Source organism: Panthera onca, chromosome C1 (assembly GCF_046562875.1).
Source record: "Panthera onca isolate mPanOnc1 chromosome C1, mPanOnc1 haplotype 2, whole genome shotgun sequence".
NCBI classification, from domain to species: Eukaryota; Metazoa; Chordata; class Mammalia; order Carnivora; family Felidae; genus Panthera; species Panthera onca.
Window position 1 is genome coordinate 175,659,345 of NC_138346.1, and position 22,328 is coordinate 175,681,672.

Consider the following 22,328-nt stretch of genomic DNA (forward strand, 5'->3'; position numbering starts at 1 on the left):
TTAACTTGATTACACCACAGAGTCCCTTTTGGCATGCAAGCTGCTATGAACAGATTTCAGGGATGAAGATGTAGACATTTTGAGGAGCCATTATTCTACCCACCACAACAACCCTATGAGGTACAGTACAGTTATTACCCAGACCAGGCAACAAATACAGAGAAGTTAAGTAATTTGCTCAGGGTCATAAAGCCAAAAATGGAGGGGCTGGAATTTGGATGTAGGCAGCTACACTCCAGGGTTCATATTCTTAAGCTCTGTGCTCACCAAGAAACTAGTAACTCCCTAATTAAATGTATAACCCCCCAAAGGTTCCCATACCTAACGGCCTATTTGATGGCTCCCCTAAGAAGGTAAAGCATCACATCCAAATCCGGGCCCATGATCTTTCCTCAGTACTTTTTTTTTTTTTTAATTTTTTTTTTTTTTATGTTTTTTATTTTTGAGACAGAGACAGAGCATGAATGGGGGAGGGGCAGACAGAGAGGGAGACACAGAATCGGAAGCAGGCTCCAGGCTCTGAGCCATCAGCCCAGAGCCCGATGCGGGGCTCGAACTCACGGTCTGTGAGATCATGACCTGAGCTGAAGTCGGACGCTTAACCGACCGAGCCACCCAGGTGCCCCGTCCTCAGTACTTTTATTTCCTGTCCTCAGTCTTAGTTGCAAGGACCAATGTCCATCCTCTCGCCCAATTTAGAAACCCAGATATCATCCTGGAGTCCTCCCTCCCCTCTCTAGATCTGGTCCATACCACCCCCTGCACTTTCCTCTTTTCCGTTCCCGTAACACTGCCCGATCCTGCCTTTTGTCCTTTTTACTTGGCCAATTCTAGTAGCCTCCTAATTGGTTCCTGGTCTCTACCCTGCATGAGGTGGAAATCTCAGCCTGTTCTAGCCGTGTATAAAACTCATCAGTAACTCCCCATTTACTCTGAAGATTAAGCCCAATTACTTTAAGGAGACTTGCCCTCCACTCTCTTCAGACTCCCATACTGACACACTGGGGCTTCAGTAACATGGAATTGCTTATTCCTGTCTACACCATGCAGCTCCCCCCTGCCATGCCTTCTTTGTTCCTGCTCTTGTCGGAGCCACCTGTCCTGCCACCTTCATGTGCCTGCCTCTCCCAGCTGAGTCATCTTTAGGGAGCCCTCTTTGCACCCTGGCTGTCATCATGACCCTTTCTCTATGTTCTGATAGACATCATGCCATGTATCTAGAAATTGTCTCTCTTATACTAAAATGATCAGTTTGTGTCCATTCCCTCATTCCACCACCTCTGAAAGGTCAGGAATTTTTTTTTTTTTTAACATCCAAGTTAGTTAGCATATGGTGCAATAATGATTTCAGGAGTAGACTCCTTAATGCCCATTACCCATTTAAGTCATCCCCCCACCCAAAACCCTTCCAGCAACCCTCAGTTAGTTCTCTGTATTTAAGAGTCTCTTAGATTTTGTCCCCCTCCCTGTTTTTATATTATTTGAAAGGTCAGGAATTTTTTTTTAACTTACATCCAAGTTAGTTAGCATATGATGCAATAATGATTTCAGGATAGACTCCTTAATACCCATTACCCATTTAAGCCATCCCCCCACCCCAAACCCTTCCAGCAACCCTCAGTTAGTTCTCTGTATTTAAGAGTCTCTTAGATTTTGTCCCTCTCTCTGTTTTTATATTATTTTTACTTTCCTTCCCTTACGTTCATCTGTTTTGTTTCTTAAATTCCACCTGTGAGGGAAGTCATACGATACTTGTCTTTCTCTGACTAATTTTGCTTTGCATAATACACTCTAACTCCATTCAAGTTGTTACAAATGGCAGGATTTTATTCTTTTTGATTGCCAAGCAATACTCCATTGTGTATATACATATGAAAGGTCAGGAATTCTCATTCATCGTTGCAACCCTCATGCCTAGCACATGGCAAGAAACCAATGACTATTTTGAGGTGACGTGAGTTGAATTGTGAGCAAACAGGAATTTGCTAGTTCAGGATATTGGGAGAAACGTGGGTGTTGCAGGCAGAGGAAAAAGCACACTCAAAGGTGCAAAAGCATGATAAAGCAAAACAGGTTTGGGAAGACATCAGTAATTTAGCGAGGCCAGAGGGAAGAAGGCATGATGAGGGAAGGGCCCGCTATCAGGTCGAAAGATGAACAGAGTTGGAATTGGGGAGGGCCTTTTGTGCTAAGCAAAAGAGTTCGAGCTTATTTGCAAGCTTTGGGGAAGTCACGTTGAAGAATTCCAAACAGGGGACATACGTGATCATATGTGTGTTTGTCATCAGATCTGTCGAACAGCAGGGTAAGTGGTGGATTAGAGGGGCCTGGAGTAGAAGCAGACAGAGGAAGTCATGGCCACGCGTGAGGAGGACTCAGAGGCAGTGGCCGTGGCACGAAGAAGGGACAGGCTTGTGGGCTTCTTAAGACTTGACATTGACAGGATGTGGACACTGACCTGCTGTGGGCCCAGGAAAATGAGGCATGGCATGGCCCCTTGGGCACCTCCCCTCCCATCCTCATGCACCTTGCCTCATGCCCTCTGCCCTGATGCCCCCTCTATGGGTGATGAATAATCAGCAACGGAATGTGTCACGTCTCTTTCCCATAACAAGGAAAGTGAAGTCCAAATGTTAGTGCTGGAAGGGACCTTGGAGATCACGAGGGTCAACTGCTGCGTGTGATAGATGACTAAGCCCAGAGAAGGGAATGACTTCCCTATGGTGGCTCGGGAAGTCGCTGGTGGGAACCGAGCCACTCTTCACTAAACCAGCTATTTAATTCTCCACATGGCATTGGTCTCTAATATTTTCATGTGTATCTACTTATTTTCTGCCCCTCCCTGACATTAGAATGTAATATTTAAGAGCTGAGCCGTGTCTAACACAGTGTTTTGCCCACATCATAGACCTTGAATGAGCGTTTGTTTACGAAGGAGTGAACCAGGTTTAAGAAGGCTTGCTTCCTCCTGAACCAATGATCTTTACACAGGACTCTGGTCTGGAGGTTATCGGTCCATAATTTTATTTCCTGCTAGGGTTTATCCTAATCATTCCTGAAGAAACTAATATCTACCAACCAGTATACTTAGTTCATGTGGCTTCAGATAGTAAAGAGCCAAAAAATAGTCATCATGACTGCCTCACACCTATTGTGATAGCTACTATAAAAATAATATGCATTACAAGAATGTGGAGAAACTGGAACCCTACATACTGTTAGGAGGAATATAAAATGGTATCGCTGTTATGGAAAACAGCATGGTGGTTGCTCCAAAAATCAAAACCCGAGGGCACCTGGGTGGCTCAGTCGGTTAAATGTCCGACTTCGGCTCAGGTCATAATCTCACAGTCGTGAGTTCGAGCCCCACGTCAGGCTCTGGGCTGACAGCACAGAGCCTGCTTGGGATTCTGTCTCTCCCTCTCTGTCTCTGCTCCTTCCCCACTTACACACACACACTCACTCACTCTCTCTCTCTCTCTCTCTCTCAAAATAAAGAAATAAACTTAAAATTTTTTTAATATAAAAAAATGAAAAATAGAATTACTCTCTGATTCAGCAATTCCACTTGGGGTCAAACACCCAAAAGAATTGGAAGCACAGTCTCAGATATTTGCATATCCATCTTCTTAAGAGAGTTACTTAAAATATCTAAAAGGTGGAAGGAACCCAGGTGTCCACCCAATAGATGAATGGATGGACAATAAGTGGTACATAAATAGAATGATATATTATTCAGCCTTAAAAAGGAGAACACTTTGTCACCTGCTACAGCACGAATGAACCTGGAGGACAGTGTGCTAAGTGCAATGAGCCGGTCACAAAAATACTATGGTTCCACTTACGTGAGGTACGTGGAGTTGTCAAAACCAGAGACCAAGTAGCATGGTGGTTCCCGGGGGCCCGGGGTAGGGAGAGTGGAGAATTATTGTGTAATGGCTACGGATTTCCACTTCTGCACGATTCAAGGGGTTCTGGACATTCACAGCAACGCGAGTGCCCTTAATACCACTGAATTGTACACTTGAAAATGTTTAAGATGATAAATTTTAAGTTATGTGTATTTGACCATAATTTGAAAAAATATTAACCACTGAGGGGCGCCTGGGTGGCTCAGTCGGTTAAGCATCCGACTTCGGCTCAGGTCATGATCTTGTGGTTGGTGGGTTCGAGCCCTGCATCGGGCTCTGTGCTGACAGCTCAGAGCCTGGAGCCTGCTTCCGATTCTGTGTCTCCCTCTCTCTGCCCCTCGCCTGCTCACACTCTGTCTCTCTCTCAAAAATAAACATAAAAATTTTTTTTAAATTTCTTTAAACATTAACTACTAAGGTATGTGAAGCTATCTCCTTTGATCCTTACAATAACCTTGAACTGTTAGTAGAACTGTCCCATTTTATAGTGAGGAAAATAGGGCTCAAGGAAGTGGAGTGAATTGCCTAAGGCACATAACTAGAAAATGATGAAGCAGAGCCTCATACTCAGATCTCCTGGTTCCATGCCTAGTGCTGGCTACTCCTACATCAGGGAGAGGAAGTGTAGTCGAATTAATGTGACTGCTGGTTGAAATAGAGGTAGGAAATCAACAGTTGGCAGTTTGTGGAGAAAGCTTTAAGTGTGTGTGTGTGTGTGTGTGTGTGTGTGTGTGTGAGAGAGGGAGGGAGGGAGGGAGACAGAAGGAGGGACGGAGAGGTGGGGGAGGGGAGAGAATAGGAGGGAGGGAAGGCTCAAGGGGAGAGCATGCAAGCAAGCTCCCAGACACCTGCTTTACACTTCTTCAACTTCCTTCCCTCCCTGAATCTTTGGAAAGCAGGTGTGAGTCAACTGTAAACACAGAGAAAAAGGTCAGCCGGCATTCCCTCAGATGGCAAAATCAAAAGTGGCTGGCGATGGGATTGTCTGTGTCCGTGCGGCTCCGCCCTTTAAAATGATCAGGAGAAGACAGTGGCTCTTTTTGAAATGGCTCCGTTAGCTGTTCTGGAACTCCATCTCCACCCCTTACTACCTCCTGGGAAAAGGAAGGATGACAAAACGCCCTTACAAAAGTAAATTAGATCCAGTGAGAGGAAGGGGGGACCGCTAGGAACAGCACTGAGCAGGAGACCAGCCCAATCCTACCTGCCTAGACCAGCTCCCTGTGTAATGCTGGGCACAGCCTTCCTCAGCCCCAAGGGTCGGGCTGCTATTAATACCATCATTTTCATATACTGAATTCAAACTGAATTGAGAAGGTAGAGCACACTGTCCCAGGGGGAGTCAAAAATACAAAAGGATCAGCTAGCCTCTTCGAAGTAGCTTTTATTTGTCACGGGCTTACGAGAATTGTGGGGGACGCTTTACATACAGCAGCCCTAACCCTTCTCGCACTTGACAACTTGTTTTTCTGATGAGACTACACCGATAGGCAATTTCCCACTTCCCAGAGTATTTGCCTAGATGATAAAGAACAGAGAATTTGTGGGTTTTTTTGTCTGATATCATTTCTAATATGATTTTTATTTTATTTTTTATTATTTTTTTAATATATGAAATTTATTGTCAAATTGGTTTCCATACAACACCCAGTGCTCATCCCAAAAGGTGCCCTCCTCAATGCCCATCACCCACCCTCCCGCTCCCCATCAACCCTCAGTTTATTCTCAGTTTTTAAGAGTCTCTTATGCTTTGACTGTCTCCTACTCTAACCTCTTTTTTTTTTCCTTCCCCTCCCCCATGGGTTTCTGTTAAGTTTCTCAGGATCCACATAAGAGTGAAAACATATGGTATCTGTCTTTCTCAAGAACAGAGAATTTGAACATAACCTGTGTAGTTCCAAAGTTAAGTTCAACAGCCAAGCTGTACAGAGTCTGCAAGCACTAGGAGACAGGGAAGAAGTTAGCTCTTGCTATCAGCTCCAGGGAGAATTGTAATGGAGAAAGGTAGGCATTGGAGTTGCAAAAACAAAACAAAACAAAACAAAACAAAAAATTGGACAGATAGAGGGTGCATTTTTTGAAGCAAGAACACACAAGCAGAGTCGGGGGTAATGGACATTACAGATTCTAGAAAATTATAAATATCCCTGTTTGGTTTAAGGGTAGTTGTGTTGGGTTGTGGCTGGAGACCATAATTCCACCACATCATGAAGAACTTTGAATGCTGTACTAAAGGGTTTAGAACTTAACTTGTATAGGCAGCAAGGAGCCCCCCCAAAATTTGTATCAAGGGACTTATCAGCAACTGTCAGTATTCTCCTTTATAAGTATGCTTTACGTGTTGTGAAGAAATTAAACATAATCTGAAGTGTTTCAAAGAGGAGACATTTGTTTTCATTGCGTCTTACATAGACAATCACATTACCAGCCGACATGGCCCCCTAGGTAAGGAGTGGTGTTGTATCAGCACTTAGAACGCTTTGCATGCACAGTGAAATCAGCTAATCATACTGTTTTTTTTCCTAGAATAAGACATTGTTTTCTTTTGTGCTTTAGGAAGGGTTAAGAAACTTCAAGGAACTTCGAGCCAAATTTCAAAAGTTTGATGTGCCCTCTCTTCCAAGACCTATATTCCCAGCAAGAATTTCTCAAAAGAGCGATATTGGAAACACACAGTCAACAGGTGTTTTGGCCAATGAGAAACCCCTCTCCTCCAACCACAGTCAGCTCCCACTGTATTGTTCTAGCGGTGAACCCCAGCCTCTTCAACCCCAGGAAATGAAGTCCTCCCAGAGGAGCAAGATTCAGAGATGTTCTGATTCCTCAGAACCTCCAGAAGGGTCTACTGATTCTGCAGTAAAGTCAAAGAAGACTTCTCTGCTGTTAGACGTGAATCAGTCAAATGCTGACATAACCCATGAGAGGAATGTCATGGTGACTGACAGCTTCAAAGACAAGCTCTGGAATTGGGAGAAGGTTTCATCTCAGAAAAGTGGGATGTCTTCAGCCTTTGTCCTTGCCAGTCGTGGAAGAAGGGCCTCCCATCTGGAGGAGGAGAAAAGCATAGGGCTTGCTCCAGAGGTGCCCAGGGGGAAGCTAGAAACAGGAGGAGCCCAGACCCTTCCTTCCCAGAAGCACTTGAAGACCCCCCAAAATTCACTTGCCTCCTTTCAAGATCCTACTTCTCTACTTTTTCAATGTGACAGGAAGAGCCTAGAAAGCCCCTATCCTGAGAGGAGCCCCATGAGGAACACCTGCCAGCCTGTCTATGAGAGTGAACTTGCCACCCAGGTCCCCGGTGAGAAAGTAATGCCTAAAGGAGGGGCCACTGTGTCTTTCTAATTTAGAGCCTCCTAGTGGTCATATGTGACCTGGGTGAGGTTTGCTCTGAACTCTAGAGCAGGTATGCGAGGCCCATCTGCTAACTTGTAATTTCAGGTTTGGGTAAAGTGCCTAATCTCCAGGAATCCTATTTAGAGATGATTTGGTCAAGTTTGGATTTGCCCTCCTAGCTCTACTTCTCACAAGATGCATGAACTTGGACAGTCGACTCAACCTCTTAGAGCCCAGTCTGCTCTCCTGTAAATCAGATCCATCACCAATCTGCCCCAGCTTGGTAAACAGCACAAACATCCTCCTAGTTGCTCAGGCCAAAAACCTAGGAACTGTGCTCTAGTCCTCTCTCTCTCATTCTCTGCATCCACTCCATCAGCAAACTCTTGGTTCCACCATGAAAATATGTTCTGAATCCCTCCACTTCTGTCCATTCCTGCCTTCTTTTCTTATTCACACCATCATCATCTCTCACCTGGACCACCGCAATGTTCCAGCTGGGTTCCCTGCTTCCATACTCTTGCCTCCTTTTATCCTATTCTCCTAGCGGGCACAGTGAACTTCTAACACATCAGTTGGATCACATCACTCCCCTGCTCAAATTCAGTTCCAGCAGTCTTATAGTGGCTGATGTGATTTGGCCCTTCCTACCTCTCTTACCCTCTCCTTTTACCACATGGGCCTTCTTGCTTTTCCTTAGATACACTAAGCTAGCTCCACCCCAGGGCCTTTGCACGTGCTGAGCACTCTGCCTGGAACATGCTTCCCCCAGGTCTTTGATGTCTCCCTCCCTCCCCTCCACCATGGTCTCTGCTCAGTGTCACCTGTTGTGAGTAGAATTTGTGAATCACCATCTAAAATAACTACCCTACCCCCATAAGTCTCTGTCTTCTTACCTTGATTTGGTTTTCCTCCTATCCCATCCTTACGTGGTATATTGTTGTATACCTGTTTGCTTACCTCAATAAAATGTGAGTTACATGAGGGTAAAAACTGTCTTCTTTACCACCATATCCCCAGCACCTAAAAGAGCAAGGCCAGGTTTGGTAGGTCCTCAAAAAGTATTTATTGGATGGGTGGATGGGTAGATGGGTGAGTAGAGGGATCTCCCGCATATGACTCTATATGGTGGATACAGACTGTCCAAGTTCATGCATCTTGTAAGAAGTAGAGATACGAGGGCAAATCCAAGCTTGCCCAAATCATCTCTCAATCGTGGTCTCTGATTTCATGGCTCTGCACCTTCTGGGTCCTGCTGATGTCTCTGACATACTCCTGTTTCTCTCCCCCTGGCTCATAATAGACACTGGATTTCTTGCTGTTCCTTGAAAAGACTTTATTATGCTCAGGACATTGACATTAGCTCTTCCTCTTCCTTGTTAGAGCCTTCCATAGCTGCATTTAGGTCTCAGTTCACATGACACTTTCACAGCTAATCCTTCTCTTTATCTGAAGAAGTTAGTTCAGTTCCCACTCTTGCCTATCAGCCTGGTGGATCTCTTTCATAGAACCCGCAGGTCTCTGTGATTACCTTTATTTGTTTGCGTGTTTATCATCAGTCTCCTCCTGTTAGAATGAAAATTCCTGAGGGCAAGGCTTGATCTCTTCTTGTTCTTAACTCCATACCCAGCTGTTAGAACAGTGCCTGGAATATAGTAGATAATTAGTTATTGGTGAAGGGATGGGGCAGGAGGATGGTTCGTCTACCTGACTGAGCTGTTGAGGGGACTAAATGAGAGAACCCATGCCCTTGGCTTAGCACAGCACCTGGTAAAACTTAGGAACCCAGTTGGTAAGTGATCATTCATTTTCGCTACATCTCCTTAATTTGATAAAGACTGAAATTTCTGATGTTGCAATTTATCATTACAATTATAATTATAATCCATAGGTGCCTACGAAGGGGTATCTGGGTGGCTCAGTCGGTTGAGTGTCCGACTTCACCTCAGGTCATGATCTCGCGGTTCATGAGTTCAAGCCCCATATCGGGCTCGTTACTGTCAGCCTGTCAGTGCAGAGCCCGCTTTGGATCCTCTGTCCCCCCTGTCTCTGCCCCTCCCCCACTCGCACTCTCCCAAAATAAATAATTAAAAAAAAAAAAAAAAAAAAGCCTAGGAAGAGAGGAGCTTGGTCCCGGCTGATATAACCCCTCCTGGTGGGGTACGAGGGGGCTGTCCTCCCAGCTCCCAGAGTGGGCAGCAGGGCTCTGAGGCAGTTGCAATGAGGGATTTGTACACTGGCCGCCATATTTAGTTTTAGCATGGATAGTCGATGTACTCAACCACTGTATTATGTGAAGCAAAAACAAGGCTCTTGGGTCATACAAGATGTTGTGCTGTGAAGCGTTAGAGGCAGATATGGTTTTCACATATAATATTGGGATTTCTGTTGGAGTTTGGCTTCTGAGTACAGAAGGACAAAATGTAGGCAATTTCTGTCTCAGAAAATTCCAGGACGCAAAACCATACAATCCACAGGTGCCCACATACCATAAACTTAGCCTTGAAGCTTGTCCCAGACTGTGAGCCCTGGAAATCAGAGATAAATTCTTACTCCTCTTTATAGCCCCCGTGTTATTTGCATGTCATAAGTGCTTGATGGAACCTTTCAGGGAGTAGTCACCATGCATTTTCTTGGAAGTAGGTTCTCTGCCTGATGCTGGCAGGAGAGCAATATGGCCTTGTCCCTGTGCATGAGGAGCTGACCCTCAATAGTAAGATAGACTGGCGGCCCCTCTAATATGCCACCACACTGGCGGAGAGGTGTTAATGATACGTTGTGGAGATACAAAACAGAGTGGTTAATTCTCACCTCGATTTTGAAATCAATGAAACCTTCCCAGAGGAGGTGTCATTGGAGCAGGGCCTTAAACGAGTCAGAGCTTGCCAAGAAGGAAGTGAGGGAACAGCATTCCAGAACCAGGAATGGCATGAGCAAAGTCTTGGATACAGGATGACTTTTTAAATCAAATTCAGACAACTGAGAAGCCATTGGTATGAGTGAAAGATATTTGGGCTGAGGTCAGAAAAGGATACTAAAGTGTAATAAAAGAATCTGGAAGTGTGGATGGGGGGCCATGTTGTAGGAACATGCCAGAGGATGGAGTACCTAAATGGATGTCATGCTGATGAAGCCAGGCTTCGTCCTCTGGGCAGCAGGCTAGTGACATGATCAGGTTTGCATTTTGATCAGGGCACCCTGGCCAGTAGGACAGATCTAGACAAGAAGGGAGAGAGACTGGCCAGTTTCACCCAAGAAGCCATGAAATGGAAAATAGTAATAAAATAACTCACTTTTTTTTTTTTTAAATCTCTGCTCAGAGAAACAGCCAGATGACAGGCATCACCAACTTCTCAAAACAAAGCCACTGCCTTCCATCAAGTCCCTGGGTCCTCCTCCCCCAAAGCCTCCGAAGCCCCCAGCCGTGAACCTCCAGGCCTTCCAGAGGCAGGCAGCTGTAATTGCTAAGACCCACACAGAAGGTAAGAAAATGCACAGGTCCCCTGCAGGCAGCCAGCCAGGGGCCAGTGGAAGACATGGCTCCAGTGCCCACATCCCTCCCCCCCTCCCCAGCCCCCCACCGGCCCCCATTGCCTCCCTCTTCCTGTCAGCTCCCAGGTGATAATGCCGAACTGCTTTTCCATGGGGCCAGATGTCCATCACTGCTTATTTTCACGTGGAGGCTGTGGCAGCTTGCCCGTGAAATATGACAGATCTGCAGGAATTGGCCCCTTATCGCTCCTGGGCCAGCCCGCTTCCCCTGAGAGCATTGCATTTGATCACCGGGAAGCTGTCCAAGAGGAAGAAAACGAAAAGTAGTCAAGCAGGGAGCAGGGAGCTTTTGTGATTCCTACAAAGCCTGTGTTGTCAACACAATCAGGGCGGTAGGAGGGAGGAGGGAATGAAAAGGGAAGAAAATCAGCGTGAACTTGACGGGTGATCCTAATGTGGGTCCCTCAGGCCTGTGTGATCGGCCTTCTGTAACTAGTCCAAGGGCCCCACCCCTGCCCCCCACCGCTGGCCCTTTGCAGGAACTGAGGAGTCCTCGGAAGCCATTTTTCTGTACTGTTCTGAGTCTTCGTCCTCTGCTTAGAGGAATACCTTCTCATCCCCTCGCGGCCGCCCCGTGGTCTGATCCTGTTGACACTTTAAAGGCCTTTGTTTATGTTTGCTCTAATGAAACGCGAGATGAACGCCCTCTTTGGGGTGACACCTCGTGCTGTGCTAACTTTGGTTTTACCGTGGCCGCGAGTGCCAGCAGACCTTGCGCCTTGTTCACGTGACGGCTCGGAACACCCTCGGTTAAATTTCTTGAACGCATTGGTTCTCAAACTTCAGCCTCTGCCGGAATCAGCTAGGGGACTTGTCGAAACACCGATCACAGGGCCCCACTCCCAGAGCGTCTGATTTATTTGGTGTGCATTGGGTACCCCAGAATTGGCCTTTGTGACGAGGTCCCCAGGAGATGCTGATGCTTTGGGTCCAGTGACCACATTTTGAGAATCACTGCTGCAATCCTCTTCCGTCTGATCCTGAGAGGAAACTCTCTATGAGGATGTAGAGCCCTGGTGCGTGGACCTGATCTCAGCTGGTCGGCCGGAGACACTCCCACCCCCTCCCCGCCCCACCGAGCGCGGACCCCAGCCCCCGGTCCCATTTCTGCTCCACCAAGATGAAAGAAACCATCACAAACCAGGAGGAACTCGCACTGGCAAGCACAGGTGCACGTTGGTGGGAAAGGAACTGCTCCCCGAAAGAAGATGGTTCATAGAAGAGCTACAGGAGATGATAAAAATGTCAGTTCTCCTTAAAGAAGTTAGGGGCAAACAGTAGCTCTGATGAGTCAAAGAAGTGACTGTGTTCGCAAACCGAGGAAGGGTGATCCGCTTTTGTGACCCTAGAGTTCGGGCGCCTGGGGCAGCGAGCGCTTTCACCATCAAGGGCCAAGTGGAGATAAAGCAGCTTGTGCCCACAGTCTACCACCCACTACTGAAGAGGAGGAGGAGGAGGAGGAGGAGGAAGTTGCAGGTCACGTGGAGCGTTTTGATGAAGCTTCCAAGAAGGAAGCAAACTGAAAGGAGTCAACTTCTGAAGGAGATAGGACTTGAAGAAGTTACCAGGAGCTGCTCTTTTTTAGATTATGAGTGCTTTTTAAAATTTTGTTCATGGGGGCACCTGGGTGGCTCAGTTGGTTAAGCGTCCGACTTGGGCTCAGGTCACGATCTCACGGGTCCATGAGTTCGAGCCCCATGTCGGGCTCTGTGCTGACAGCTCAGAGCCTGGAGCCTGCTTCCGATTCTGTGTCTCCCTCTCTCTCTGCCCCTCCCCCACTTTCTCTTTCTGTCTCTCAAAAAAAATGAATAAACATTGAAAAAAATTAACATCCTGTTCATGGATCTGATAAAATCTAGATCTCTAATGTTTTTAAGCTCCAGCCCCTTGGACAGTGCAACTCTGTTCAGTATTTGCTTAGACACAATTCATTCTTGGCAACTAATGAAGCTGAAGAAGCCCGGGAATGAAGTTTGAAACAAAGTTAATAAAGTTCTTTGCCTAGTGGAAAAAAAAAAAAAAAAGAAAAAGAAATAGAGCTTTTATAAGTAGACGTTAATAATAATTTGGCCACCTCCATAACAGAGAAAGCTAAGTATGATTTTTTAAAGCACAGAATCATTCAGACCTCAAACACTCCCAAAGCGAAGAAGTCTGTCAGAGAACATAGAACAAAGCACCAAGTGTTTTGTAACAAAATGGGCTTTGTGAACCCCAGCTCCCCAGTCGCTAGCTATTTAGGCCTGGGCATGTTATTCACTGAGCCTCATTGTCCTTATCTGTAAAATGGGGATGACAGTAACACTCCTCGCCTGATGTCTGTGAGGATAAATGAGATGAGTCATGGAAAGAGTGGAAACAATGTTTGGCACACCAGTATGTGCTCAATAAATGCAATGTTATCATTGTTTCAAGTTTGTGTTGAGCAGCTACAATCTTGTTGCCCTGGGCCCTGTGATAGACGCAAGACATAGAGACCCCACACACAAGTTCTGGTACTCCAGAAGGTCAAAGTCTAATACAGAAGACCAAGAGAAGACTCATAAAGAAGCACCATAGGTGTACCCGGGGGGCTCAGTTAAGCATCCAACTTCAGCTCAGGTCATGATCTTGCGGTTCCTGAGTTCCAGCCCCTTGTCAGGCTCTGTGCTGACAGCTTGGAGCCTGGAGCCTGCTTTGGATTCTGTGTCTCCCTTCCTTTCTGCCCCTCCCCTGCTCACATCTCTCTATCTCTGTGTGTGTGTGTGTGTGTGTGTGTGTGTGTGTGTGTCTCTCTCTCTCTCTCTCTCTCTCTCTCTCTCTCTCACACACACACACACACACACACACACACACTACCATGAAGTATAGGTGAGTGCTGGACTGCAGGACCCAGGGTCCCCTGGGTGCTGGGGAGGGGGGAGGCGGTTTGGGGCACCCGTGAGTTGCGGCTCCTCACTTTGTCTCTGGGGTGAGGGCGTTGCACAAAGTTCGCTTTAATCAGGCTGCCACCTATGCGCCTTCTCACTCTCCCTCTTGCTCTTACAGCAGCTGTGGAAGAGGGCTGCCTGCCTCCAGAGAGGTGAGTACCTGCTTCTTAATTGGGCAGGAGCACAGTGCATGTAGCCATTGACAAGGCTGCTTAACCTGCCTGAGAGCAGGCAGTAAGTCCACGCCAGGTGTCTCTATTTCTCCGAAGGGTTGCAGGAAGAACAGATTTATAAGCAACAAGCTGCAACTTTTGTTTTAGAGGAGAGATTAAATAAACTGCATTTAACTGCTGTGCTGACAAGAAGTTGCAAAGATGGTCCTCTGAGGGACTTTTATTTATTATACAGTTGGGTTCAGTAAATTGAAACATCAGCTTCCATAGTAATAAATTGAATTAGAGGCTACAGAATGCTGTGGGCAGCTGGCGTGGTGTTAGGAATCGGTAATGGGACAAAGGACCTACTGTTTTTGTTGTGCTTGTTCTGAGAATTTTGCCATGGAAGTGTCAGTTCATTAATTCACTCGACCAAATACTATCTGTGCAGCCCTTTGAGGTGTCGTGCGTTGAGCTGGCTACTTTATGCAGATTTTCTCACTTCCTTTTCTCAAGGCTGCAAAATGGCTGCCGCTGTCCTCATTGTCTAGCCGAAGACACTTGGGCTCAGAAAGTTTGGCCATTTGCAGAACCATGATTCCAACCCATAGACGCCCAAACTATTTTTTCTATCGAATATAAGGGAAATAAGATGGTGTAAGTCTGAGGTGTGCAAGATGTTAGCATGACACATTTGTAAATTGCAGTATGACTGCTTCAGTAGTTAGCTGATGCCTTTTTCACCTCGCGTAATGCTCGTTTCTCTTTTGTGTTGAAAACAGTTACGATCTCATCTCTTGGCAACTTTAAAATTTACAATAAAACACTTTTTGCTGTAGTCACTATTTGCACATTAGATCTCTGGAACTTCCTTATTTACTAGTTATAAGTTTGAACCGTAAATAACATCTCCCCACCTCACCCACCCCTCAGCCTCTGGTAACCACTCTTTACTCTCTGTTTTTACGAGTTTCGTTTTGTTTTGTTTTTTTTAGATTTCCCATCTAAGTGATACCATACGATAATTGTTTTTTCTCTGTCTGATTTATCTCACTTTTCCTAATGCCATCAAGGTCCGTCTGTGTTGTCACTGATGGCAGGATTGTCTCCTTTCTTGTGGCTGAATAACATCCTGCCGTACATAGAGGGCACATCTTTATCCATTCATCTTTTGGTGGACGCTTAGGTTGTGTCCACATCTTGCCTATTGTGATATTAACAGGAGTGTAGAGGTATCTCTTCAAGATGCTAATGTCATTTCCTTCAGATACATACCCAGGAGTGGGAGTGCTGGATCATATGACAGGTCAATTCTTAATTGAACCCCTATACTCTTTTCCATAATGGCTGTACGAACAGGTGTGCCCAAACTCTTTTGATTGTATCAACCTCACCTCCCTCACAAATAGGTTCCTTTTCTCAAGAAGGTCAGCCTTGGAAGAAACAGCGAACATAAAAACCAATCCCCACATTATTTACCAAACGTTTATAAGACTAGAATGTGTTAATTTTCCTAATAGAGGAATGTACAAGATTGAGAGGTTGCACAAATATGGGAGTGATCACTTGTCCTTGGGAGGGGTCAGTGAAGCCTTTATAGAAAACGAATCAGTTATCTATTGCTACAGTCATACTCCATAATACACAACAAAGTATATCAACAGCACACGCAAAAGTGTGGGTGAAGCTGATCTGAGCTGGGTTCAGCTGGTGGTGTTAGTATGTTGCAGATTCCCTAGGCAGTTTCCCTGATATTGACTGGGGTTGCTACCCTTGTCTGGGGGTCAGCCTGCAGCTGGCGGATGTAGGATTGCCTTGGCTGGCATGAGTGGGGCAACCTGACTTCACACCGTCTGCCTCACCCTCCAGCAAACTGGCTGAGGAACAACCTACAGTCACAGCAGACAAGACCATCCCAGTTGCACAAACACTTTTCAGACTCTGCTGTATCACATTTGCTCACATCCTATGGGTCAAAGCAAGTCACGTGGCCCAGCTTCAGCGTGGGAGGACACCACAACTTTACCTAAAAAAAAAAAGGGGGGGGGGGCAGGGATCCAAGAAGGAGTGAAGAATAGGGGTGTACATCCAATCAGCCTGTCACTGAAGAGGAAACATTTGCCGTGAGTACTGAGGATAGACATTGGCTGGATGACGTGGGGAAGGGCACGATAGGCAGAGGCAGGAGCTGTGGGGAAACGGGTATTCTCTGTGAAAACTAGAAATAGGTTAGTAGAATTGGTGTGGGAAGGGTAGTTTGGAATGAAAAGAAATGCTATTGTGGAGGTAAACAGGAGCCAAATCTTAGTAAGATGAGACCATCTTGTTCACCAAGGAACTGACCATCTGGTGTTGGGCATATGGTCCACCTGCTCCAGGAACTCCTAGTTTAGCTGCCCAGTTGAAAGAGTTAAATGACAGCACAGGGAAGGTGAGTGGAGCCACATTCTATGTGCGTTTTTGTGAAAGAGAAAAAGCAATTTAGACAGCTGAGGCAATGAGTTGTACTGTTTACTCAATGAACATGGGCCCCAGGGTGACCGTGTGAGGGGACAATATAACTCTGCTGTGCACTGAGTCAATCTTGGTTCCCTCGTGACTCACCTTCTCTGAGCATCTCAATGTGATGATATGTGTCCTGTGATTGAGGTATGTAACCAGATACGCATTCTTCCTACGGTCTGCCTCCGACCTCAGCTGAGTTCTTCTCTGGCACTTTCATCAAAGGCAGTGGTCTCTTTCAATATGGAGGCTAAACTCGCTTGCTGGCCACATATTGGGAAACAGTGGGGAGTCTCTAATGTGACACCCCTTTCCTGAGGGACCCGGAAGGGCAGTTGGACTGTCGGGTCCTTTCACACTGACTTTAGAACCCGACCATCATCAGAAATGAGGTTCACTGTACCGCAGTTACAGTAGGGTCCATGGTGATGTACGAGTACCAAGCAAAAGGGGCAAAGAGGAACCGGCATACTTAGGGGCTGCTTCATGGAGGATGGAAGCTCTTGAGATGGCTACTGTGTGATGGGTCAGGATTAAATAGGTACGTGTATTCCCTCTTGTGAGACTGTACAGTGGGTGAGGGCAGGGTACTGTTCCCAGAAATCACCACATTCCTGACTGGATGGATGGATGGATGGACCCAGGGATGCTCAGGAAAGAGACAGAATGTGACTGAAAACAAGGCAGTAGTACAAAAGTGGGGGATAAACAGACACGGAGTATTCTGATGTGGAAGAGTAAGAGCTGAGATTGGATCCTAAAGTTAATTAGGTGCCGGGCTGAGAAGTTGGGACTTTAGCTGGTCAGTGATGTGTTTATTTTTAAAAAAATTTTTAATGTTTATTTTTGAGAGAGAGACAGAGTGCAAGCAGGGGAGGGGCAGAGAGAGAGGGAGACACAGAATCGGAAGCGGGCTCCAGGCTCTGAGCTGTCAGCGCAGTGCCCGACACGGGGCATGAACAGTGAACCGTGAGATCATGACCTGAGCCGAAGTCAGACGCTTAGCCGACTGAGCCACGTAGGCGCCCCAGTGATGTGTTAGCTCAAACACGTAAATGCAACGATGCTGAACAGCGTTAGATCCAACTTCCATGGAAACTGGCACTTGTTTGGAAAGAACATCTTCCACGTTCATGGTATTGATCTTCAGTACAAATAATAGATTCGAAGCAATACATGGGGTGTCATTACTGGGAGTGGACCTGGCAATTGTTAGATGTAGCAGGCCACGTAGCGTAATATTAACAAGTCTGGGGGTTTTAGTCCGAGGCCTACCACTTAACACCTGCATAACCTTGGACAAATGCCTTGACCTCTGCAGACCTTAGTTTCTACTCACGTAAAGTGGGAGGCTGATAGGATCTAACTCATACAGGTATGGCAGATGTTAAATAATGATTGTAGGGTGTTGAGTGCAATGCCAAGCATCTAGAGAGTGTTCAATAAAGCTTGCTTGGCTATTGTTGAACCCCCCTCCAAAGGCAAGAATCCATGCTCAGAAACTTAGTCTCTTAAAAAATCCTTTGATGGTGAGCTCATTACCAGAAGAGTCCCATATTTTTCTTGTTGAGGCACATTTTATTCATTCATCCTATGTTTATTGATTTATATGCCAAGCCCTCTTACATACATTGAGAATATGGAATTGTATAGACAAAGGTTTCCTACATGCAGGTACATATACATACACACATGTGACACATTTGTCTTCTGTATTCAAAAGTCCGAGTTGGGCTGGGGCCACAAATGACCTCCCTACCCCTAGCCATCTGTCCAAGATCTACTCATTGGTACTGTAAACAGGGTCTTGACCCCTTCCTTACGTGACTGCTTTTAAGACCTCTAAGGGATACATCGTGTTAAATAAAACTTTCATCGTTTTCAACCATTACTCACAAAACAGGAGTCTGTAGCTGTACTTTTATGGATATATGTTTTAATCATCTTGTTAGAAACTCAGCGCATTTACAGTAGCCACTGACTTTTGAACCTCTTTATGTTGTGTGTTAAAGATGAGAAGCAGCATTGTGTAATGCAACATGGTCAAGTCTGGAGTCACATTCCCATAGAGTCAAATGCTTCCTCTCCACCTGTGACAGCTCAGAGCTTTGCTATATGCGTCTGTAAGGTGGACACAGTAATACTTCTTCACTGACTATCACGGAGACTAAATGAAATAACATGTATGAAGCGTGGAGTACACAGAGGATGCTTAGTAAGTCTTGGTTTTTCAACCCTTGGCCTCTCCATTCCTTGTTATCTCTGGAATAAATATCTCGTTAGTTCCCAACAGTGGAATGACTCGTTGGAGGTTGTTCTTTGTCATCACTCTTTCAGGAGAGCCAAGCTGGCTGGCATCCCTCTTGACTAAGCAGCCCCTATTTGTGTGAGCAAAGCAGGTTAGTCCCAGGGCAGCAATTAGCACTGGGTCTCTGTCAGTACTTAGCAGAGTTGGCTAATATTTTATTCATTAGCTATAAATATGGCTTTGCTCTCATTAAGAAGTGTCAGGGGGTAGTCCTGACTCAGGAAATCTCTGGCTCAAACACTAAAAAAGAGAGAGCCTGCTTATTTCAGGAGAGAAGATTCATACAGTATGGTGTTTCGCAGGTGAGGGTCTGTGGGTGGGTCCCAGGAGTCCACCAGTTTCTCTCCTGAACTTTTTGATTTTGTGTCTTCATTTTAATGATAGTCTTTAAAAGATAACATAAGCTTATTTTGAATATTCCTGATGATCTCTTTCATCCTAATGTTTTGGAACATGCTTTTATATTTGCATTCTGGTATTTCTACCCCATGTAGAGTGAGAAACACAGATGTCTTATAGGGCTGAGCGGATTATGTCACTACATCTAGGACATGCGTTACATGACGGGGAAGGATAGATCCTGTGGAAATGGGAATAAATGCCTTACCTAAGGCATTCATGTAAAATACTGATAATAACAGAACAAGCCCACGGTGGTCAAGCAAAATGCGTCTGTAGTCTTTATTTGAATAGTGGTAAGTGCCATAAAGCAAATTAACGAGAGCATTCGAATAGTTAACTAGGATATAGGAAGTGTAGGATGATCAAGAGAGGCCAGACGTGGTGATATTCAGGATGAGACCTGCATGATGAGGGACGCAGTCATGAAAGGTCTAGGAGATGGACGTGCCAGGAGAGGGAATGGGGTCTCAAGGGAGAACTCCATCTGCACATTGAGAGAACCAGCAAGGAGGGAGCACAGTGGGCTGGTGCAGTGATGGTCTTGAGAGCCATGGAGTGAATTTGGATTTTGCTCTAAATATGCTGGGAAGCCACGGGAGTTTTATGCCAGGGAGTGACATGTGCTGACATTTATTTTGTAAAGATCACTTGGGATGCTGTATAAATAATAAACTTAGTATGGAGACCGGTAGAAACAGAACGACAGCTTCAGAAGCCATTGCAACAGCAAAAGAGTGACGATAACAACAAATGCAAGCAATCAGCATTCATATTTTACGTGTTCTAAGTTCTTCACACGTATGGTTCCATTTATGACAGTCTGAAGAGGTAGATGATATCCAGTTTTATAGATGAGGAAACTGAGAAGGAGATCAGCATTCATATTTTACGTGTTCTAAGTTCTTCACACGTATGGTTCCATTTATGACAGTCTGAAGAGGTAGATGATATCCAGTTTTATAGATGAGGAAACTGAGAAGGAGATTAAATCGCTTGATATGGACAAGGTGGTAGAAATGGAGATTCAACAAAATGAAGAGACTCCAGATGTGTTGTGGAGGAAATGTAGTGACTGCAGGATCAGCTGTAGAGCAGGAGATAGGAGGGCAAAAGAGGGATATGAGAGACTTTCTAGGTGATTTGCTGTTTCCATCATTGTTGGCATTAACACGTGTGGAGTGCTTGGCACATCCTCAGCTTTCAGTACAAGACTGACCCTTCCTGAAAGCTACTTGGGATTGTTTTTTTTACTTAAAACAACATGTCCTTGTGCCTTTGTGCATGTAAGACCAGAACTTCTTAGGACTAGTTTTTATGTTGTTTGCAACTACAGTGCTCTTTCTCGAATGGCTGCATTTCAGGTAGTCCAGACTGGTATAGACCTGCTCTGATTGACCAACAGCAAAACGGGCTCCTCCTGATGGTATCTGGGAGGTGAAGGTGGGCCCTGACATCTCAGCATGCTTAATTCAATCACCATGGGGCAAGAATGAGGAGAGGGAATTTGTTGAAGCCTGTGTCTTATGAAGTCATAGACCTAGAATGTTCAGGTGGCTTCAGCTCAGGCCACTTCAGGAACTTCTTCTTATCCCTTTTTAATTGGATTTCAGGGACACAGCAAGGCCACTGTTTTGGCCTGCCTTTCCAATGGCATTGGTGGCAAGAACACGTGTTTGGGGGTTTTCTCTATCATAGTTTCAAGTGTTCCTCCTTTAAAGAGAAGTTCACCTGTAGGTTCTGTTTATTGAGCACTTGTCACGGACGGAGGTTTGTGCCCTGTACTTAATGTCTACTCTCTCATTTTAAAGCTTCCAACCATAACTACCCCGTGAAATTGGTGGTTAGTGGACTCCCTGACCATAGAATCAGGTTAAGGATTTCGAGATGATACAGCTGGATCATCAGTACCAGGATTTGACCTTGTCTGCATGTTTCAGAGTACCACCTATGAACCAGCCCTCCAGGCTGCCTTACAGAGGATTCACACTAGACCTTCACCTATGACCAAAGAGGGAAACTTTTAAGACTCGTGGTCTGCTCTACACATTAAGCCTTGACATTGTCCACACAGGTATTCTCGAATACCTTTCCTGCCTTAAGATTTCTTTTTCTGTCTGTAGAAAGATCCGTGTGAGGGAGGCTGGCCAGGGTAGAGCTAAAGTATCGAAGTGTTAACAAGTCTCATCTCTCTTGAGTGGCATTTGAATGATAAGCTGGAAAAATTCATGATTTAGGAAGAAATTAGACACTAAAGTTGCAGACTTAGAGCCTATTTTTGTACATAGGTTTATTCGAAAAGGCTAAATGGAAACTAATCTTGGACTATGGCCACATTTTAGTCCCATGATCATCTTAGGAGGGCAAAATTCATATTCTCATTTTGTAGATGAGAAACCAAGGGCTCAGAGACATTTCATGACTTGCTCTAAAGTGTAAGATAATACAGGGGCACCTGGGTGGCTTAGTCGGTTAAGCAGCCGACTTCAGCTCCGGTCATGATCTTGCAGCTTGTGAGTTCGAGCCCCGCATTGGGCTCTGTGCTGACAGCTCGGAGCCTGGAGCCTGCTTTGGATTCTGTGACTCTGTCTCTGTCTTCCCCTACCCTGCTTGTGCTCGCTCTGTCTCTCTCTCTCCCTCTCTCTCAAAAATAAATGAACATTAAAAAAAAAAAAAACTTTAAGTATAAGATAATACAGAGCTTATCTGGGATGCAAACTGAGGACTGGGTATTTATAAGGATTTTCAACTACACCACCCTGTCTCAGAATTTTTGTAACATGAGAGATTTTTGGAGATATGTTAGATTCTAAATTCCACGATTATCTCTCTTTCTCGCTTTTGTTTCCCCAGGAAGTAGACATGCAAGTAATAATTACTTAATAACTGAGTAAGTGATGGGCTAATTGAATGACAGGTTGATAAGGAGAAGGATAGACAGATAAACTTTCACCGTCCGTGAACTTTTATATAAACAAAGCGTTCTCAGGTTCTGTCATCTGTATATTTTGCATTGATCTGCATGTCCAATATCCTGTCCTGCGAATATTAAAGCTAAATAATTTAAGACAATCTGGGCTCTTGGTTTGCCCTTGTATATCATGGGCGGGCTCCTGCCATGTGAAGATATGGACTCACATGTAATAATCTCTGTCCTCTGCTCCTTCTTACTCTAGCCATCAGCTTCAAGTGACACTACCAAGAAGCTTGTCGTTATTTTTAGCCCTTCCGGAAGGCAGTCCTTTCTTCTTTACCTTCT

General features: G+C 45.3%; 1 protein-coding gene across 2 annotated transcripts in view; it reads left to right on the forward strand.

Moving 5' to 3' along the window:
- FYB2 (FYN binding protein 2) overlaps positions 1 to 22,328 on the forward strand; it is a 127,179-nt gene that overhangs the window by 27,456 nt on the left and 77,395 nt on the right. Inside the window, exons 2-4 of one of the 2 annotated variants that reach the window (XM_078451877.2) lie at positions 6,468 to 7,209; positions 10,565 to 10,726; positions 13,827 to 13,857. In XM_078451877.2, the coding sequence (XP_078308003.2) occupies positions 6,468 to 7,209; positions 10,565 to 10,726; positions 13,827 to 13,857 (935 nt within the window). Of the gene's footprint in view, positions 1 to 6,467; positions 7,210 to 10,564; positions 10,727 to 13,823; positions 13,858 to 22,328 lie in introns of both variants that reach the window. The other variant, XM_060626357.3, reaches the window with a different exon arrangement.